We start from the raw sequence: 18170 nt of genomic DNA, 5'->3' as shown, positions 1-18170 counted from the left end.
TCCTCATTCACTGTTTATGAGCAAAAACTGGACCAAATTCTCCCTATTTACAGGGAAAAGCCTCAATTTAAAAAGAAACAAGGATTCTCCTACACCATGTGTAAGCTTTACTCCCATCTTTGCATTGCTCATGCAGGATTTAGCCCCAGCACCATCAACATTTTTTTCTCAACTAATCTAACAAGACTGGAATCCATCCATGCTTGTGTCCAGGATGCTCTAGAGCATCAGGGAAGTTTATCTGATTTATGCAGAACTGCTAAAATCCTTTGGGTCTTGTCTTCATTGGACTTATTTTCTTAAGGCTTCCAGGCAGTAGCAGAAATAGCTAGATTTTATTTTTTAAATTATATAAGGTGCCCTTGCTTAGGCTCAGCCATGTTTTCCTCACAGTTCTCAGATCAGGACATGAGCTAACTGTTCTGGTTACAGATTTAATGGAACTGAAGTGATCAATATTGATGGGCACTCCCACACGTGTTCCCTCCAACACATCCCAAAAGGCATCTCTCTGTTTGGAGGGCAGGGATGCCCACAGTGACAGCACATGGCCAGGAGAAAATCTGCACAAAACAGAAATGGAAACAGGTGGAAATAAGGTTCCAGCTCTGTTTAATTCCCCAATAATCTGTGCTTGAAACCAGCAGTGATTTAAACCCATCTCATTTCTTGTTCCATTCCAGAAGCAGCAGCACCTCCAGCCCAGGCAGCAGCAACCAACAGCGCTGGGGGAGAGAAACTTTACAAATTGCACATCACCTGAGTATTTCCACACATCAGTTCTCAGCAACTGTGTCTTTGTGTTATCAGGGAAAGTCAGAAAATCACATACATAGTTAATAGTTAAACACAGACTCTGTGAATGGCTACAAAAATACAGAGACTGTGATGGGGAGAAAGGAGAAATGGCTACAAAAATACAGAGACTGTGATGGGGAGAAAGGAGCAGAACCCAGGATTTCCACGGACCCAACCAGTCCATTCTTCATTTTTCCAGCACACTCATAAAGATATTTAAGCTTCTTCTGACTCACCAGCTTGCTGGAAAATCTGTTGTCTGTCAACATTAAATGAGAAAGATTAAATGACACAAGCTACTCTCCAGTTTAGTCTGTTTACAAGCTTTAAGTGTTTGCACACATCAAAGATTTCAAGATGTTTTGGACAGCAAACTAGTAAAGAATTTTCCTTTTGTCTGAAAGAAAGGAGAAAATAAAAAGAAACAAACAAATTAGGCACTAAGAGAACCACTTGTCAAATGGCTGGGATAGTGCAATTTTAAGTTACTGACTCCCCACAAACATCCAGTCTACTAAAAAATTCATAAAGAGACAGATGGCACAACAGCAGCTCTTTGCAGGAGAGCAGGGTTTAGCAGTGAACAAAGGACTTTGACTCCCTAGGACAAGGGGAGAGATCATTGTAGGTTTTGGGGGCTTGGAAGGGGGGACTGGGGCACACAGGGAGCTGGGAAGAGCTCCTGCTTTCACCCCACAGCAGCAGCAGCAGATCCCAGACATTCCTTTTGCCTTGGCAGACTCACAAGGGCCACAGAGAACAGGGCAGAACAGGAACAATCAAACTCTGCCATGCAGATTAAATCCTCCTAAAGGATTGAGAAAAATATCCTAAAGGAATGAGAAAAATAAACCCCAAAAACTCCTATTCAGGGACCTAAAAGCGCTTTCCACAGCCAGGTAGTTGCTAATGCTTTGTATTAAGGGGGAAACTGAGGCACAGACTTATGTCACTAAAGGTGACAGGGCAACCCACTATCAGTGGGAATTTGATCCAGGCCTCTCCAGTCCTGGGGTTCTGCCTCTGAGCATGAGGAAACATCCTTGTGTTACCCAGTGGGTTTTGGAATCACCTCAAAGGGAGGAGTAAGGGATGAAGTCCTTTTCAGGTGGCTGAGATGAAGAGAAAAGGAAGAAAAAGAGAACAGAAAGAAAAAAAGAAAAAAAATCCCAATCAGAAGTCTGCACTTATCTGAAGTTAGATCCTTCAAAATGAGAATTCATCTATGTGTTCTTTTGGGGTTTTTAGGGAGAGGGAAGTGGGCAGGGAGGGAAGTGGGGTGGCAGGGAGGGACGCACATACACACAGAGAAGGTGTGAAGCCCATCCCTACTAACCCTGAAGTGATTTTTAGTGCCTGTGGGAGAGCTCAGCCCTCTGTCCCTGCAGCAGGGAGGGCAGGGCACCAGCAGGGAGGGAAACCCCCACCCCTGCACCTCAGTTCCACATGAAGGATGGGCCCCCATGGCACAGGGATGTCATCCAGGCCCTTCTGCGCCTTCCCAGAGAGGCTGACGAGTTGCCAGCTGTGCTTGGGCCTTGGCTTTTTGTTAAAGAACAGCTCCAAAAGCCTCATTTTTTCTCTTGCAGCATGTGGCAGCTGATCCATGCTGCCCTTCAGCACCCACCAAAGCAGGGTGCCCAGTGCTGAGCTGGTGCCATGACCCAGCTGGAGACACTGGACTCTGGTCTCCATCCCAACCATCCACTCCAGTCCCCTCCATTCCCTCCCCAGCAACAATCACTATAAATAAATTAATAAAACCTGCAACACACGCCAGACCCTTCCCAGGACAATTAGGAATAGTTTAGGAAAAGGAGTTTAGTTAAAAGTAGAAGGAATTGGACCCAATGTCTCAGATTCTAAAAGAACCTGAGCTGAAAGACCTCATCCCATGAGCCCAAAGGGAGCACAGGACCATGGAGGCAGCAGCTGCAAGCAGCACAGGGTTTGTGCTCCCAGCTTTTCGTGCTGTTCTGAGAAGTTTCCCTTCTAGGAACAAAAAAATTCTGTCCCACCCTCATGACACTGCATTTTTAATTGAATTAAGATGTTCATTTGAATGACATGAAATTTTCTTTTGACCATTTAAGAGGTTTCATTTGAATTACACGTAAATTTCTTTTGACTGGTTCTCTCTATTAGAAAAGGGGTGGGGGGGAAGGTAAAAAACCAAAAAAGCAAATTTTTCAACTAAAAAATTCACACCAATTCTCCCCTGTACCACAGAGGCTTCAATTAAACCACAGCTTCAGTAAACTCAGTAAAGCATTAAGAGTAACAAGTACACAAAATAACCTCCTCTAAAGAGCTTGAATCTTCAAGAACACAAAGAAAACTAAATAAAAAATCAAAAGGTCATTGCCATTTGATGAATTTATATCCAAAATTACACAACTCACCTACAATGAGAGATAAAATCTGCAGTAAAGTGATTAATTAAATTAATTTGCATCTTCCACGACCTCTTAATCCTCATACCAAGGTTCTTTTTATTTGCATAAGCAGGGTAGGAAAGGCAACAAACTGAGTAATTCTAGCACAGGTGTAACAAAATACAGTTTCCAATTCAAAGTGCCATCTTCAAAGGAATGAGCTTCCACCCTTCCATCCAAAAGTTCCCCAGCACCTGCATCTTGTATCCCTGCCTGTAATTTCCATAAAGGAAACACAAAGTTCACTCTCCAATTTCAAGGAACTACCAGGAACATCAAGAACCAGCACTTCAGCCATGAGGGAAGGAGGAAAAAAGATAATATTTACATATTTGATGTCTCTTCAACCAACCAATTCCACAGATACCAACTTCCAACGGCAAGCAGAAATCCAGGATGAATCCACCAGAGCTGGGATCCACCACAGGAACACCAGAACCAACTTAGCTCTCCCTAATTCTGGTTGTGCACACAAAGTTAAAGCTTGCTGTGACATTTTGAGAACTGATTATGGCTCATGTTGTCCAAAACCTTGGAGTGCAAGTGCTTCTGGATTAAAAATGCAATCCCAGGTCCCTCCAGCCCTGTGCTCCAGTGGAATTCCCAATTTTGGACTCCTGCAGCTCTGCAGGATCTGAGCTGTGCCATCCCTGTTAAATCAGAGGCATCACTCTGAAATCCAATTCTGTCCAGAGTTACACTGGAATTCTGGCTCAGAACATCACAGGAACCAAAATGTTCCAATGTATCCTGCACACCTCTGCCAGCAGGAGAGGGCACACACTGCATTTCAGTGGAGAAGTTCCCTTTCATATGGAAACGTTCTCATTTCTAAGAGGGAGTGGAAAAATAACTGCAAGGGCCTTCGGATCTAAATCCAGTCCCCAGAGCAAAGGTCACTGCAAAAATGTTTTATTCAGCATCAGAACTTTTGGAATTCTTTCAAGGAGAAGAAAAAACCCAACAACAACAACAACAGGGCTGACATTTTTTTCCCACTGAACTATTTCTTGCTTTTCAAACAGGGTTAAAGTCCCCAGGATTTGGTGAACACCAGTGAATTGTGTCTCCCTCCAGCACACAGCAGGTAAAAAAGTGGGGAGAGAAACAAATAAAGGGGAAATCACTATATTGATGATGGTCTTACAGTTGAACTCAATGATCTTAGGGACTTTTCTAATCTCAAAGATTCTGGAATTTTATTCCATGGAAATGCTGATTCACTTTGCCCACACTGCTTAGGCAGAGCTCTGTACAACACAAAGATGAATTTGCAATTCTCCTCGCTCCATTTTCCTTTTTTCCCTTCTCCAGAGACATGAGACAGTGTTACAGCCAGGTTGGTACCTGGCAGATTTTTACATTGACCTATCATTTCACACCAGGGAAAAACACCTGTATTTCAATCACTATTTAAAGAAAACCTGTAGTTCATTTTAAATTAACAGCAACCCACCATGAAGGCATCACTGAGCTGAAAATAGCACCATATTTATTGATCCACATGGCTGCAAGGTGCACTTCAGAAATTATATTCCACCTGCTGCCAAGTCCCTAAGCAGAGGTGTTTTCCTTTAAAGAAGCTATAGAAAGACCCTCTAAATAAATCAAAGCTGCTGTCCAGCTAGTCCAGAGCACACAGGACTCTCCTTGTTTGAAAGATAATAAAAAATGACCCCACAGGGTACATTTTAGAGGAGTGGAGAGTGCAGTTCAGCTCCTGAGCTGTTGTACTTTGGTGCTGTGGAGGTGTGTGAGGATGATAGAGGAGCCAAGGATTTCTCTGTGCACAGACAGGCCCAGCACAGCTCTGTGGCTTTATTTGCATTACATGTGCTGATGGAGATGTAGCACACAGGATTATCCCTCACTCCTCAGGCCCTGCTTCACTGGGGGAAGAGGCGGAACAGAAATAACTGTGCAGAGAGAACTCTGCCAGAAGGAGGAGTCACTCTCTTGATGCTGCACCACCAGTTAGTGGTAGAAAAAAGAAAAATATTTAGCTTTGAGTTTTGCTTCTTTCAGCAAGCCAAGCCTCCTCCAGACAGCAGGGCAGAGCTGGGATAAATTCTTCTCTCTGCGGCCTAAATCTGATTTAGTGACTGCCTTTAACTGAATGGAGCAGCTTTATCAGGCTGCACCCCTGATTGATTTCCCTCATCTACCCTCACTGAGCTCCAGAGTTCACCTGGAATGGAGACACACACACAGAAAGGGAAGAACCAACACACAAAAAGGAGCTGCCAGACTGAGCCTGGAGGAGGCTTCCATGCCAAGGGAATGTCTATTGCTGTTAACAGGGCAGGCAGGAAAAAGGTTCTGGGCTCAGAACAAATTAGGAGAGGTCTAGACAAAGTTAGGAGAGGTCTTAGAGCAAAGTAGAAAAGGTTGGGACTCACTGAGCACAACAGGTGATTTGTGATGCACATTTTACACACAGTTGTTAGAAAGAAAAACCCTGTCCTTTCTCACAGTTTCCATTTCATTTTACATCAGCAGATCCCAAAGCCCCCCAGGAAGCATCAGAATCTTCATTTTGCATGGGGATAAGCAGCTGGCTCAGGATTACAAATTCAGCTGGGGTAGGAACTGTCCCTGTCAAGGTCTCAATCCAGGGGCAAATCCAGGGCCTTCCACCCTGAGCTGCTTCCCAGAAAATTCAGACTTCAGGCTGGAAAGTTCCCAACTGCACATTCATACCAAGCATCAACACAGCCAAAAATAAGCTCGAAATTTCATAGGAAAGGTCAAGATGGCACATCCAGGACTTCTGCTCCCCAAAGAGCCCATTTCATTGCTCTGGATTGCTCTGGCCCCAGCCACAGCTTGTGAGCACAGAATTAAAAGGCAAAACTATGGGGGGTAAAGGGAGAAGGAGAACCCATCGCCTCATCAGAGTTCCAAAATTATTTAGATTAACTCTGTGATTAAAAAAAAAAAAAGGAAATTATTGCAGATCTTTATTCAAACCAGCTTTACTGCTCTGAATGCCAAAACAAGTCCACCAGAAATACTGTGACAAATAAAGCTCATTAGGGAGGAGATAGAACAGGCCAGACACAGGCAGACAAAAACTGGCTCTAAAATCAATCCACTCCACCATCAGCTCTCTTGTAGCATCTGCTTCAGGGAAAAGGAACCCTTTAACAGTTACTACAGAATAATCTGGGGGAAAACATTTTCTTGCTGGCTTTTCCTCATTTGCTGTTCCCCTTCTGGAGCCCTTGTATGTGTGCTCCTTTCTGAAGCAGCTCTGCCTGGTTTTGTTTTCCCTGTCTGAGCCTTGCTGAACTCCAGGTTTCAAACCCTTCCATGTCAGTGAGTTCCACAAGGAAGTTTTCTAAGCTCCCCCAAATACACACAATTTTTGCAGTGCCACTTCATGGTTTAACAAACTGCTGTTCTCCCCATTTATGTTATTGACCTAAAAACTAGCAACAGAACCTAAACCTGGAACCGAAACTGAGCGATACACAAAGCTGTTCTACATAAAATTGCTCACAATCCCAAACCTGTCAGATTTAATGTTGCATTTTTCCTTTCTACCCCTCCCTTTCTCCCCACATTTCTACAAAAATATTGCTCTTTTGTTAAAGAACATTAGTGAAGCTGCCAGGCTGCTCAAAGCTTTATCTGTCTCAGTAATCCAGTTGGATCCCATCCCTGGTGAGGAGAGAATGTTCCAGGTGCACACATGGAATATTTGGTCACAATAAAAACAGAATTTCATTTTAAAAATAAACATAAATTTTGTCAAGGTCCCCAAATGGCAGACATCAACAAATAACCAGTGAGAAACAATCTCTGATGATTCAAAGTGAAAGGCAACAATTTTGGGATGCTTTTGCAGGAAAATGGGAATTCATCTCCTACCTGTCAATGATCACAGGGTCAGATGGAGTCTCATTTCTGTTGCCACAGCTTTTCTTCTCACAGCACCGACTGGAGAGGGAAAGAAAAGCAAAATTAAAGAACCAGTGGGACAGTTGAGAGCAAAGAGCCAGCTCAAAGTCTGTCAGAAAACCTTCAGCACTCGATATATGCCTGGAAGGGTAAAAATTCTGCTTTCCAGAAGGGAAAATTAAAGGAATTGGGTGCCTGAGTCCTGGTGCCTAAGTCCTGGCTGGTTCAAGCTGGAGTTTGGCACTTAGCTCCCTGTAATATATTCTGAATTACCCAGCCAAAAATGAACAGCAATATGGCCACACTTGAGACTGAGGTGATATTCATAAAGGTCTAATAAGTGATTAACAGATGTCATAATGTCATTACAGGCAGAACCAAATGGGTTATATGGGGTTAAAAGTCCATCAAAAGGTGTTAGAACTGACTATAAGCAACCTAATGGTTTGGTATATTCCAATAATATTTTTTATATTACTGTATTTTTTTTATTATTAAATATGTAAGTTTTATGTGGTTACTGAAAACTTCAGCACTCCATGAAAAGCCAGAAACTGAACATATTTAGATCCTACAAAGGATCTGAAGAGATGCTTTTCAGGTTGGCTTTTTCAATCCCTTTGCAATTGCTTCAGTGATAAACCCTTAAGACTAAGTATTAATTTATACACATTCAGTGGTAATATTAATTATAATAAATAATAATAAAAATTTTAAAATCAATAGACAATAAATAGCTCATTATTTCCATTGATATAATCACTGACATGGGTGATGCTCCTGCACACACAGTGGCTGAGTACCAGGAGTTAAACAGACTTTAAAAACAGTCCTTGCTCTGAAATCCTCACTTTTAATAATCTGAAGCAACAGAGAAGATTTAAGCTGTTTTCATGCTCAGGTTTTTTGTTCCAGTCAAAGCCAACATGGGACAGGGCGGATGGACATACCCAAAAGTTTTAAAAGTCTTTATCAGAAGTCCCACATCCCTCAAAAGTCACCAGATCAGATGCCTTTCTAGAAGATATTTTCCATATTTTGCAGAGGTTTCTGTTCAAATTTACACACATGGGATGAAGGAATTTTGGTGGGTTTTTGTACAGGGGTGCTGAATACATCTGTAAAATTCTCAAGCATTCTGAGTATCAGAGCTTCCCAACTGGGGAGCAATTCCAAGCACAATAAGATTTTTTTTTAAGTAAATAAATAAATACTAAAATAAGAAAGAAATTAAATACTTTAATTCATTAAAGGCAGAATAAAATATTAAAGTGGGGAATTTTTTTCTTTATATGCCTAATATTTAATTATAAATGCCTAAAATGAGCATTTAGACAAAAAACCCTCTTTCAGCTATGAAAAATCCCAACATTTCCTCCAATTTCCAGGAAGTTCCTGCTCTGGGGCTGGAATTGCCCATCCACATGATCTGGAAGGAACAGATCTATTTGAATAACAGCTCTAACTGTTTCAACATTCCTACATTCCCCTTGCCTCAAACCTGCACTTATTCATCGATGCTACTCCTTTTAAAATAAAAGGATACACTAAATATTTAAAAATCCCTGGGGCAGTCCCTGTAGCTGCTGTAAATTGTCATGGCTCCATCGACTTCAGTGCAGCTCTGGTAATTCACACCAGCACAGAACATCACCCTCCCTCCCTCTCCCAACTTTATTTTAAGTGCATCTTTTATGGATTTCAGTGCCTAATCAGAGTTTAGAAAGAATGGAGTATTTTTATACCAGGAGCCAAGATGGGAATGCTTTCTAAAGGAGAAAATTATAATAAACCCCCCAAAAAAAGCAGAAAATCCTCTCAAAGGAACATCAGTTTGGGATGTACTTTGACATGTCCAGTATAGCAACACATGGAAAAATAACATTTGGAATAAAATCTTTGCTGCTTTACAGGCCATTATAATAAAGCAAAAGAAAAAAAAATTCTGTAGTGATTCAAGAGATGGTGGCACTTCTTGACAGAGCATTTTAGGATGAATTCTGTGAGACTGAGCACAATGTGGCTGGGTTCAGAGGCAAGTGCATCTTGTTTTATTTTTATTTCCACTATTATTGCAGTTCTGAACTTTGTGTTTGTAATATTCAAATATTTTCCCTCTAAAACTGTGGCTTGCAGCCGAAGTTCTCCAAATAATTCACTGATATCTACATGCCTAGCACAGTTGGGGAAAGATCTTTGTAAGTGATAGACTTTTTCCACTTTGACCGTGGTATTTTCTGAGCCCAAATATATGAAAAAAAATCTTGATGAGGGAGAAGAGCCACTTCCAGTGAAGGAATTACTGTTTGCACATAAATCAGAGTGGGACTGAGGATGTGTCAGCCCAACATTATAGCAAAAATACCTCTTAAATCTTTAAATCCCCATTTCCAAGAGTTTCACCCCATATCCAAGCAGTAGCATTTCCACTTGGTTGGTTTCACAAGTGCTGCCTGTAACAGAATTGACTGGTTCCAATTTCAGTCCAAGCCAAAACCCCCAAACTCTGGTGGTCCAGGATCAAGCCTTCAATATTCTCTTCAAGCAAATTATTGGCATGACTTCACCAACATTTACATTTCTGCTACAGTGTTGGGCTGGGAACACACTTTTAGAGATGCTCATTTGCTTAAGACAAGAATATCAAGGCTTAAGATGATTTTCCATATCTTTTGTTGTAATATTTTCTCCTCTAGTGAGATCTACATGGTGAAAATTATGGATTATGTTAAGAATGGTCCAGAAAAAACTAAAACCAAACCCAGGAAGTTCCCAGGGAACAACCCCAGCCCTACAAACTGAGCACCCCAGAAACCCCATGCCAAAGCCAAACTTCCATCCTTTCCCCTCCTCGCACTTGACTAAAATGGTTTTAAAATTCATCCCTCAACTTCCCTCCCCTCACCCCAACACAAAAAAAAAAAAAAAAAATTTAAAAAAAAAATCTGTCTCTAATTTCAAACTCAAATAAGCTCACAGCATGGTGGCCTTTGTTTTGTTTTCTTCTGCCCAACTCCTCCCTGCAATTGCATAACAAAAGTGTCTAAATTCACACCATCTGGCCGATAAAGACACGGGCCCCAGTGGCCGCCTGGCCCAGCTGATTAGAGCTCCCATCTAGTCTGAGCCTTGTGGCGAAAGTCACAGCTGTGGGGCTCACTCCACTCAATACAACTCTGTTATTAGCCAGCTGTAGACCCTGAGACTACTTCTGTTCGAATTATAATACCTTTTAACCCTCTGAGCATTGAGGGCGTAGGGGGTTGCTGGCAGCAGCATAACAACGAGTTTCCTCTTAGTGGATAATTGGAAGAAAAGGAAGAAGATGGGGGGGGGGAGTTATTCCAGGAGAGGAAGGTGTTTTACCTTGATTTCCAGCCCTCAGGATGCTTTATCCACACAAACACACCTAATAGGAACTGTTCCTATTAGGCCATAAGAAGGAAATGGAAAAAAAAATTCAGATTGGAAATGAATAAATGGAGGCTCGCACTGGAAGCCCTGAAAGCACTAATTATTGAGAGCTGGACTTTCAATGGCTGTGACAGATTGGTGCAGCCGTATCAATATTTAGACAACTTTCCTGCTAAGCAGGCATCTGTCACCGTCTGAGGGAGAGACGGGCACTTGCCGAGGAGCTCGTCTCCACACAGCAAAAAATATCTTCATGTGTGGTTATGTACAGAAAAATCCCCCCTAAAAAACCCTACCTTCAACTAGGGAGGACTGGAAGAGGAGCAGAAAGACAGACAGACCCTTCTTGTTTTCCTTTTCAGAAGCAGTAGGCATCAATTTCGACAGCAGAGTGGGTACAGTGCATTAAAATTTTATGTACTGTTCCTAATGCAAACTAAACTAGAGGCTTTAAAAATTGATGCTGCCACTTAAGCAGCACACAATGAGGAAGATTTGATTATTGTACTTAAAAGAAATAAAATAAAATGTCAAGTTTAACTAGAGTTGGAGCCATTCCCCTGGCATTATTCAAAGTGATGTGTGTAATGTCTCTTCAGAATACACAGCGTCCTGCTCAGAGATACTTCAGGAAAACACGACATTTAAAATCAAATGTCTTCATTAGGTTACAGAGTGCTTTTGATTCCCTTCACTAATCTGTGTTTTACATGGAAGGACGTCCCTGAGTTGTAATTCTTCCTTGGTTAATCTATCAAGCAGCAGAGCTGAGAATAATCAGAATAATAGCTTAGATTTGTGCAATGCTACCTTAAATCAAGCACAGAGGAGGTTCACTGGAGCTCAGAAATATCAAAGTTGAGCAGAGCATTTGATACCATAAAGGCAGGGAGAGGAAGCAGGGGGAAAGCCCAAATTAATTTTAAATCAAACATGTCCATTTGGATGAGAAGGTGCTGAAATACTTGAACTTCCAAACCAGAACTGCGCTCTGTGCAGGGAGAGTGGAGACAAGAAATGGGCTCACTGCTCTTATGTTATCACAAACCACAACCCAATTGCACAAGAAATCAGACTTTTCTTCTCTAATTTTCACTGGTTATAGTGAAACCTTTCAATAGCATGGGTGGATATATATATATATATATATATATATAATTATATACACAAGTTCTAAATGTGCCAGAAAGTCCCTTCTACACCTTTGATCTTTGCCACTACATCACCAGACCCTTGTAAAGCCCACCCAGTGCAACCCTCGTATGTGATATACATTGTGTTTGGGCATAAATATGAAAATACTGGTCGCAAGCTAATTTACTTGATTAAGGAGAGCTACACTCAACAGAGAAATAATACATTTGTTTCATACTGAACACCTGATTCATATTCTGTTAAAAAGTAACAGAATTGTTGACATAATTAAGTACTGAAACTAAGACTTCCCCTTGATAAAAATTCTGTCCAAATAGGCTTCTCTCACTGCTACATTAACTTAAAAAGGGTACTTTAATTAAAAAAAACAACAATCAGGTAGCAAGCTGAGCCATTAAAAGAAGCAACATTGCGTCCAGCAGCTTAACCCTCTCCCACTGATACAATAAATCACAAACTGCGTATAATAAAGGTCACCAATGGGTTTTGTCTCTTGTTTTATGAACGTTCTATGCACATTTTAGCACATTTTAATACAAGAACATTGACTGTTTGCATTATTATATGTATTGAAAAAAAATTTAATTACCTGAGAACAGGAAAAGTAATAAGTTACCATGGAAGCATGACATACATACATAAGGTACATGTAAGTTCAGACTTATACAAAAGTTATTAAAAACATCCTCAAGTCATTTCACCCTCTAATTTATAAATTTAAATGCTAAAAATAGTGTCCTTTTTTTGTTTTAATTAAAAAGTAGAAGGCCCCTAAATATTGTTCACATGTAGAGAAAGGAAGGGTTTGAGGGTTTTTTCTTGTGGGGTAGAACTGCCCAAAATTAAAGAACATTAATGATGCCACTTTAATTGAGAAAATGAAAATATTTCACCAAAGGAAATTGCATTAAGAACATCCTGCAGTTTCCAGGCAAAAATATATAAATTAAACTTCTCATTCTCATAAGGTGAGCAGAAATTTTTTGAACAATAAGCATATAAAAGTCTTGATTTAAACAACACATGCAAAGGCCTACTTTAAACAGAAATAGTGCAGCTGTGGTTGCTGAATCTCCATCAGGAAAAATTAATAGCAAAAAAATAGGAAACCTCCCCCAAATATCTGTTTTGAACCCAAGCAAGCATTACCCACATAAAGAGAAAGTCTTCCTACACAAAGACCCTCTCTGAGCCAGCAACAAAATAAACAACAAAATCAAAATCTCCCTACTTAAAATTTCCTTGGAGAGGCTCTTCCAACATTTTGGGAAGCAAAGGTCACAAAGGATGTGTTAATCAAGTCATCTTACCTGCACATGACTTCGTGGGTGAGCAACACTCTGCACATCTCGGGGTTCTTGTTCTGGCCTTCGTAAGTTATAGGCTACAAAAATTAAGAGAAGGGGTAAGCCAGGAACATCAGGGGTTATTTATTCCTTAGAATCCTCAGATGTGAGGGGAAGGGATTTTACCACTGCTCACCATCACCTGCAAATAAACATCTTCCCCTTTATGTGCAGGGAAAACAGCTTTACATAAATATTGCTACAAAGTGGATAAAAACCAACAGTCCATAGAGGGAAAAATAAGAGACTTAAGAGCACAATTTTCAATTACTCTCCAAAACAGGTCTGCAATACAGCTGAGCAAGAGACCAAAATGAAACAGAGAAGGAAAAACATGCAAGGAAATGTTGAGCAAACAGGAAAGATGAGGTGGGACAGGACAGCATGGCACAGATCAGCCCTGCTCACCTGCTTGGTGACAGAATCAATGAGCCTCACATAGAGATCCTGCTCTGTCCTGACACCTAGAGCGAGGGAGAACAGGGATAAATAACATTCCACAGGCATCTTGCCGTAAGAGCAGCAGAACCAGCCCAGCCGGTGCCGTATCAGGCACCCTCGGCATCCCAGGTAGTTCTGTTTCCCAAGCCCATCTAAACTCCAGGGCCCATCCCTGAACTCAAGGGGCCTCATGCAAGGGAATTTCAGTATATTTTGGAAACCACAGCACCTACAGCCAGACCCTGCCTCGCTGCACAGCCCCCAGGAGGTGCCAGGGAAGGGCACTCACCATTGCTGTAGAGGAGCTGGAGTTTGTAGTGTGTGCCGTTGTTCGTCTTCTCGTTGCCTTGCTCCTGAAAGGGAATTTGAAAAAACGGGGGGGGGAAAAATCCTTCCAGAACTTACACTTGGCACATTTAAAATGCAAGAGCTGATAATCATGATGGAAGTGACAACAAAGTTGATTAAAATTCCAAGAGGTGAATCCACTGATTGGGATGTATTAACCTTCCGAGTGACCCAGGACAAACTACAAAATATTCCTGACATCTTTTCCTGTAGGAGTTCAAGAACTTCTTTCCCTCTTTTATTTGCCATTATGCTCTCAACTTTTTCAAGGGAATACATTGAGAAGAATTTGTGCATTTCAAATAATTTAATATAAAGCAGATTGACACCAGGACAACACAATGGCTTTTGATTTTACTGTGATCATTGCTTTTCAGTAGTGTTACTTTGACTCAAAATTGATATTTATTTCCTGAAGGTTGTGTTACAGGGATATTTCTTATGTCCTTTTTTAATATAATTTCCTGTAAAATAATTATTTATGATTCACAGTTCAAAAAAATCTTGTTCATGGCTAAGAAAATAACTGAAAAAATGCAAAGTGGTCAAGACATGGAATTAAAATCCAAAAGCAAATGCTTTTCAAGTCCTGCCATTGACTTTGGAGCCTTAGGAAATACATATAACCACACTCAACAATAATCTGACATATTTACAGGTCAGATTCCACTTCTGTTTGGGTACTAATAAAACCTGGCAGATGTGGTAGGTAAAAAAAGCTAAATGCATTTTTCCCCCATGAATTTTATTTATTTTAGTTTTAGTGGGTGAAAGAAATTCATGATACAGAGCAGAGGCTTCCAACCCTTTTTAACTACAGCAGCACACACAGGGTTACAGCTCTACCACAGCACCTGAACCTTGACCAAACCATGGTTATATTTTTTTAGGGACAACAGGTATTAGAAGCTGGCAGCTCAGTGGGGGGAGAAGATCAAAATTGGAGAGGAAAAGAAGAAGAAGAAGAAGAGTAAGGAGCCTTACTTTATCATTTTCTACAAAGTCCACAAAAGCTGTCCTCTCTATTTCCACAGGCTGCCCCTGTCTGTCGTAGAGAGCCAGAACAAAGTGAAAGAAATTGGATTTCCTCAAGTTGGAGGGTGGCTGCTTTTCAAAGTGGGCTCTGGACAAAGCTACTCCGCTGTGGAGGAAACACACGGGATGGGGTGAGGGGGGAGAGACAAAGACATTACCAGGTTGTGCAGCAGTAACGGCAAAACAACAACAGCAAAGGCAGAGCACGCCCGGACTGTCCCTGCCAGCGCCGGGCTGCGGCAGGGGCCGTGGGCACCGGAACCCCAATTTCAGCGTGGCCCCGCTCCCTGCATACCCCAGGACAGGCTGATTTACAGAGAGGGGTTAGTGCTAAAGGAAGCGAGTGTTTTCCTTCCTCCACTTCTTTCCCTGCCTGTCACCGCTCCTTGCTGGAATGCGGCAGGGTGGGAAGTGCTCTAACGTGTCAGAGGGTCTGGAAGTGCTCTTTGCACATCCTGGTCCTGGTCCCTTTTCCTGGAGGAGAAAACAAGCGACCCTAAATATCTTTCCTACGGGCAGGATGTCAACTCGGGGACACCTCGTTTGGGTCAGAGACAACGACTTTCGAGCAGAGCAGCCACTTCCCTCGGCGGCGAAGTTTGACTTTAGTCACTGACTTGAACTGATTCCTATGAATTGAATCTCGGACTTAAACTGAAAGAATTTAGTCCCGGGTTAGCAAGCCCTTGAGAAAATCTTGTCCCTGATTGCAGAAAATGTTGTGATGTTTCCCACGCATTTCCCGGCTTCGAAAGATTCAAATGCTTCTGTTTACCCACGATATCCCTGACTGCAGCTTTATTTCTTTGTCAAATTAGTTGCAGTTCCCTCTCCCTAAAGCCAATTTCTACTTACTGAGAAGAAAATAGGTGAGGTATGAGCACCTCCAAATTACTTAATAGACAGATTAAGTCTATGTGCCAGACTAGTTAGGAGTTGGACAGCTTTGGGTTTTAGTCCCCAAAATAGATCCACGGCACTGGCAAAAGTATTTGACTCTTTCAGAGCACTACAGATGTTTCCCTGTGTTTTCCTTGCCAATGAGGTACGGTGTGAAATCACCACATCCGCCACAACTGCACCTAGCTTGGGGATTCCTCTCACTCTGCGTGTAAAAATTGGGATTTATTGGTTTGTTAGGAATATCTGGGAGAAAAACCTGGCGATGCCAGCAGGCAGCACAACACATCTGCACCTCCACCGCTCCCGTGAATTGGAGTCTTGTCAGGAGCTGTTTCCTTTTACTTTCAGTTTCCTCGAGGATAAACCTCTTCCCCCTCAACCGTATTTATTAAACACTCTATCGACATTCATGAAACTCTGATAACTCCTCCCATGGTGCTTGGAAAACCTTGCTGCCAGATCAGGCCATGGGTGGGGGCATGGATGTACTATTTCTAAAACATCTGCTTCATCTGAAGTCCCCTCTGCTGTTTCATGCCTTTCACCTTGTCTCTAATACTAAATAAAATCCTGCTTACTCTCGGGGCTCCCAATTTAGTTTTGCCCGACGCTACTACTTTCTTAACTATTTTTTTTTAAGTTAACAAGAGAGCAAGAGGGGAAAAAATTACCCCAAAGAGTTTTAATCATCTTACCCCTAACGGGAAGAGACAGGGATAACTGTCCTGTGCCGACTTGGCTGGGAAGAGAAAATAAAAAGGGGGCGTAAAAGGGTGATAACCCGCCCAAACAAGTAGAAAGCGAACAGCCAGGCCCCAATTTCGGGATGTTCAGAGCCATCTCAGCTCAGCAGAGACCTCTCGGACGCTCGGGCAGGTGCTCCAGGCGGGCGGGCAGGCACGGGATGGCCGCAGGTTGCGGGATGGCCGCGGGGATCCGGGGTGCCGGTGCCCTCCCCTGCCCTGCTGAAACCACGGCTGACGATTTCGGCAATGCCCACCGTGAATTAAGCAAAACAAGATGGGCCGGGGGAGCTCGGGTTTGACATCTGCATTTAAGTTAATTCTAACTTGGTCCCCTTCTGTTCGGCTGTCTGGCCGAGCAAGCAGGGAGAAGTACCCTGGATCGCTGGGAACAACCAATCCAGAGCCCCGCACATCTTCCTGGGGCAGAAAATAAAAGGGGGATCCCGTCTCGCTGTCATCTGAGCCCCGCACTGGGTTTTAGGACTCCTGATGCTCCCCGGTTTTGGAGCGCTGCTGCCTAGCTCTAGCTCCAACCTTCACTGACTGGAGAAGACCGGGAGGAGGACAGAGAGGAAAAAAATAAATTTAATATCAAGTGCTAGCAACGGGGCATAATGAAAAGATTTGCTAAAAACAAACAAACAAACAAACAAGCAGGGGTAAAGTGGGAGAGAAATAGTCACGGTTACCTTTGTGCTGCTACGTTTGCATCCACAACCCCAACGTTTCTGACCCAGGACCTGACGGAATCCATCTCAGAACCTAGAGATTTATCTTTCAGAATTGGTCCTCTTCCTAAAGTATCTTGAATTCCAAACATTTAAAAAGTCTATGCAAACTAGCAACAGTTTCCTTTTGGGAGATAAGGGAGAAGGAAAAAAAAAAGAAAAACAAGACGACGCAGCCTTTGAATCTGACACACAAATCCCAGGAAAGTGAAGTTCAGCTTTAAAACCAACTTCTCCTGCTTTTTAACGTTTCGTGTTTTTAACGCCTTCAAACGGGGAAGAAAGTTTTTCCTCTTGCCAAGTAAAAGTTACGCTGATTCAGTCTCGCCTGGTATCATCATCCTTCACACGCAGACGAGGGAGCCGCATCCAGAAACCGATCGCCGCTAACGAGGATCACCTGTTCCTCAAACAGACAACGGGGAGAAGGATTGATTGCTGCCTAATCCAGGAAGAAGGAAGGAAGGAAGGAAGGAAGGAGGAAGGGGGAAAAGCCACGAGCCGTGGGGTAAATTGCAGAAGCGAGGCAGCCGCGGAGCTGGAGCGCGGCCGGTCCCGCCCGGCCCTTCCCGCGCGCCATCAATGGTTACACGGGCGGCGCGGGGGGCGGGGCCCAGGCCACATAAGGACATCTCATTTGCATCTCGCACCGCCATTGGCTGAATGGTGAGGCCGCGCCCCGCCCCCGCGCGGCTCCGGGGTGGAGGGAGCGCGCCCGGGCAGGGGAAGCTCGGGGCTGTCGCGATCGGGCTGTCGCGATGGGGCTGTGGGGATGGGTTATGGTCACAGCCCGGCAGCCCCACAGCGAGCGGTGCTGCCCCAGACCGTACAAACCGTGCCAAAGCAGCAGGACCGGGCTGGAAACAGCGCGCCCGCCGCACACCCTGGCACAGCTGGAGCACGGGCAGGGGAACCGCG

At 43.0% G+C, this 18170-nt stretch overlaps 1 protein-coding gene across 8 annotated transcripts in view; it reads right to left on the bottom strand.

Annotated features, from left to right (window-relative positions):
* The window catches only part of EBF2 (EBF transcription factor 2), a 123102-nt gene extending 105758 nt beyond the window's left edge, over positions 1-17344 (bottom strand). For 7 of the 8 annotated variants that reach the window (XM_077191648.1, XM_054650627.2, XM_054650628.2 and 4 more), the window contains exons 1-6: positions 17214-17344; positions 14825-14981; positions 13782-13845; positions 13460-13515; positions 13016-13089; positions 7107-7175 (exon numbers count right to left, since the gene is read on the bottom strand). In XM_077191648.1, the coding sequence (XP_077047763.1) occupies positions 7107-7175; positions 13016-13089; positions 13460-13515; positions 13782-13845; positions 14825-14981; positions 17214-17344 (551 nt within the window). The remainder of the gene's footprint in view (positions 1-7106; positions 7176-13015; positions 13090-13459; positions 13516-13781; positions 13846-14824; positions 14982-17213) is intronic. The other variant, XM_054650631.2, reaches the window with a different exon arrangement.
* Between the last annotated feature and the right edge of the window lie 826 nt (positions 17345-18170).

Source organism: Agelaius phoeniceus, chromosome 30 (assembly GCF_051311805.1).
Source record: "Agelaius phoeniceus isolate bAgePho1 chromosome 30, bAgePho1.hap1, whole genome shotgun sequence".
Lineage (NCBI taxonomy): Eukaryota > Metazoa > Chordata > Aves > Passeriformes > Icteridae > Agelaius > Agelaius phoeniceus.
This window is presented reverse-complemented; position numbering and strand designations above follow the sequence as displayed.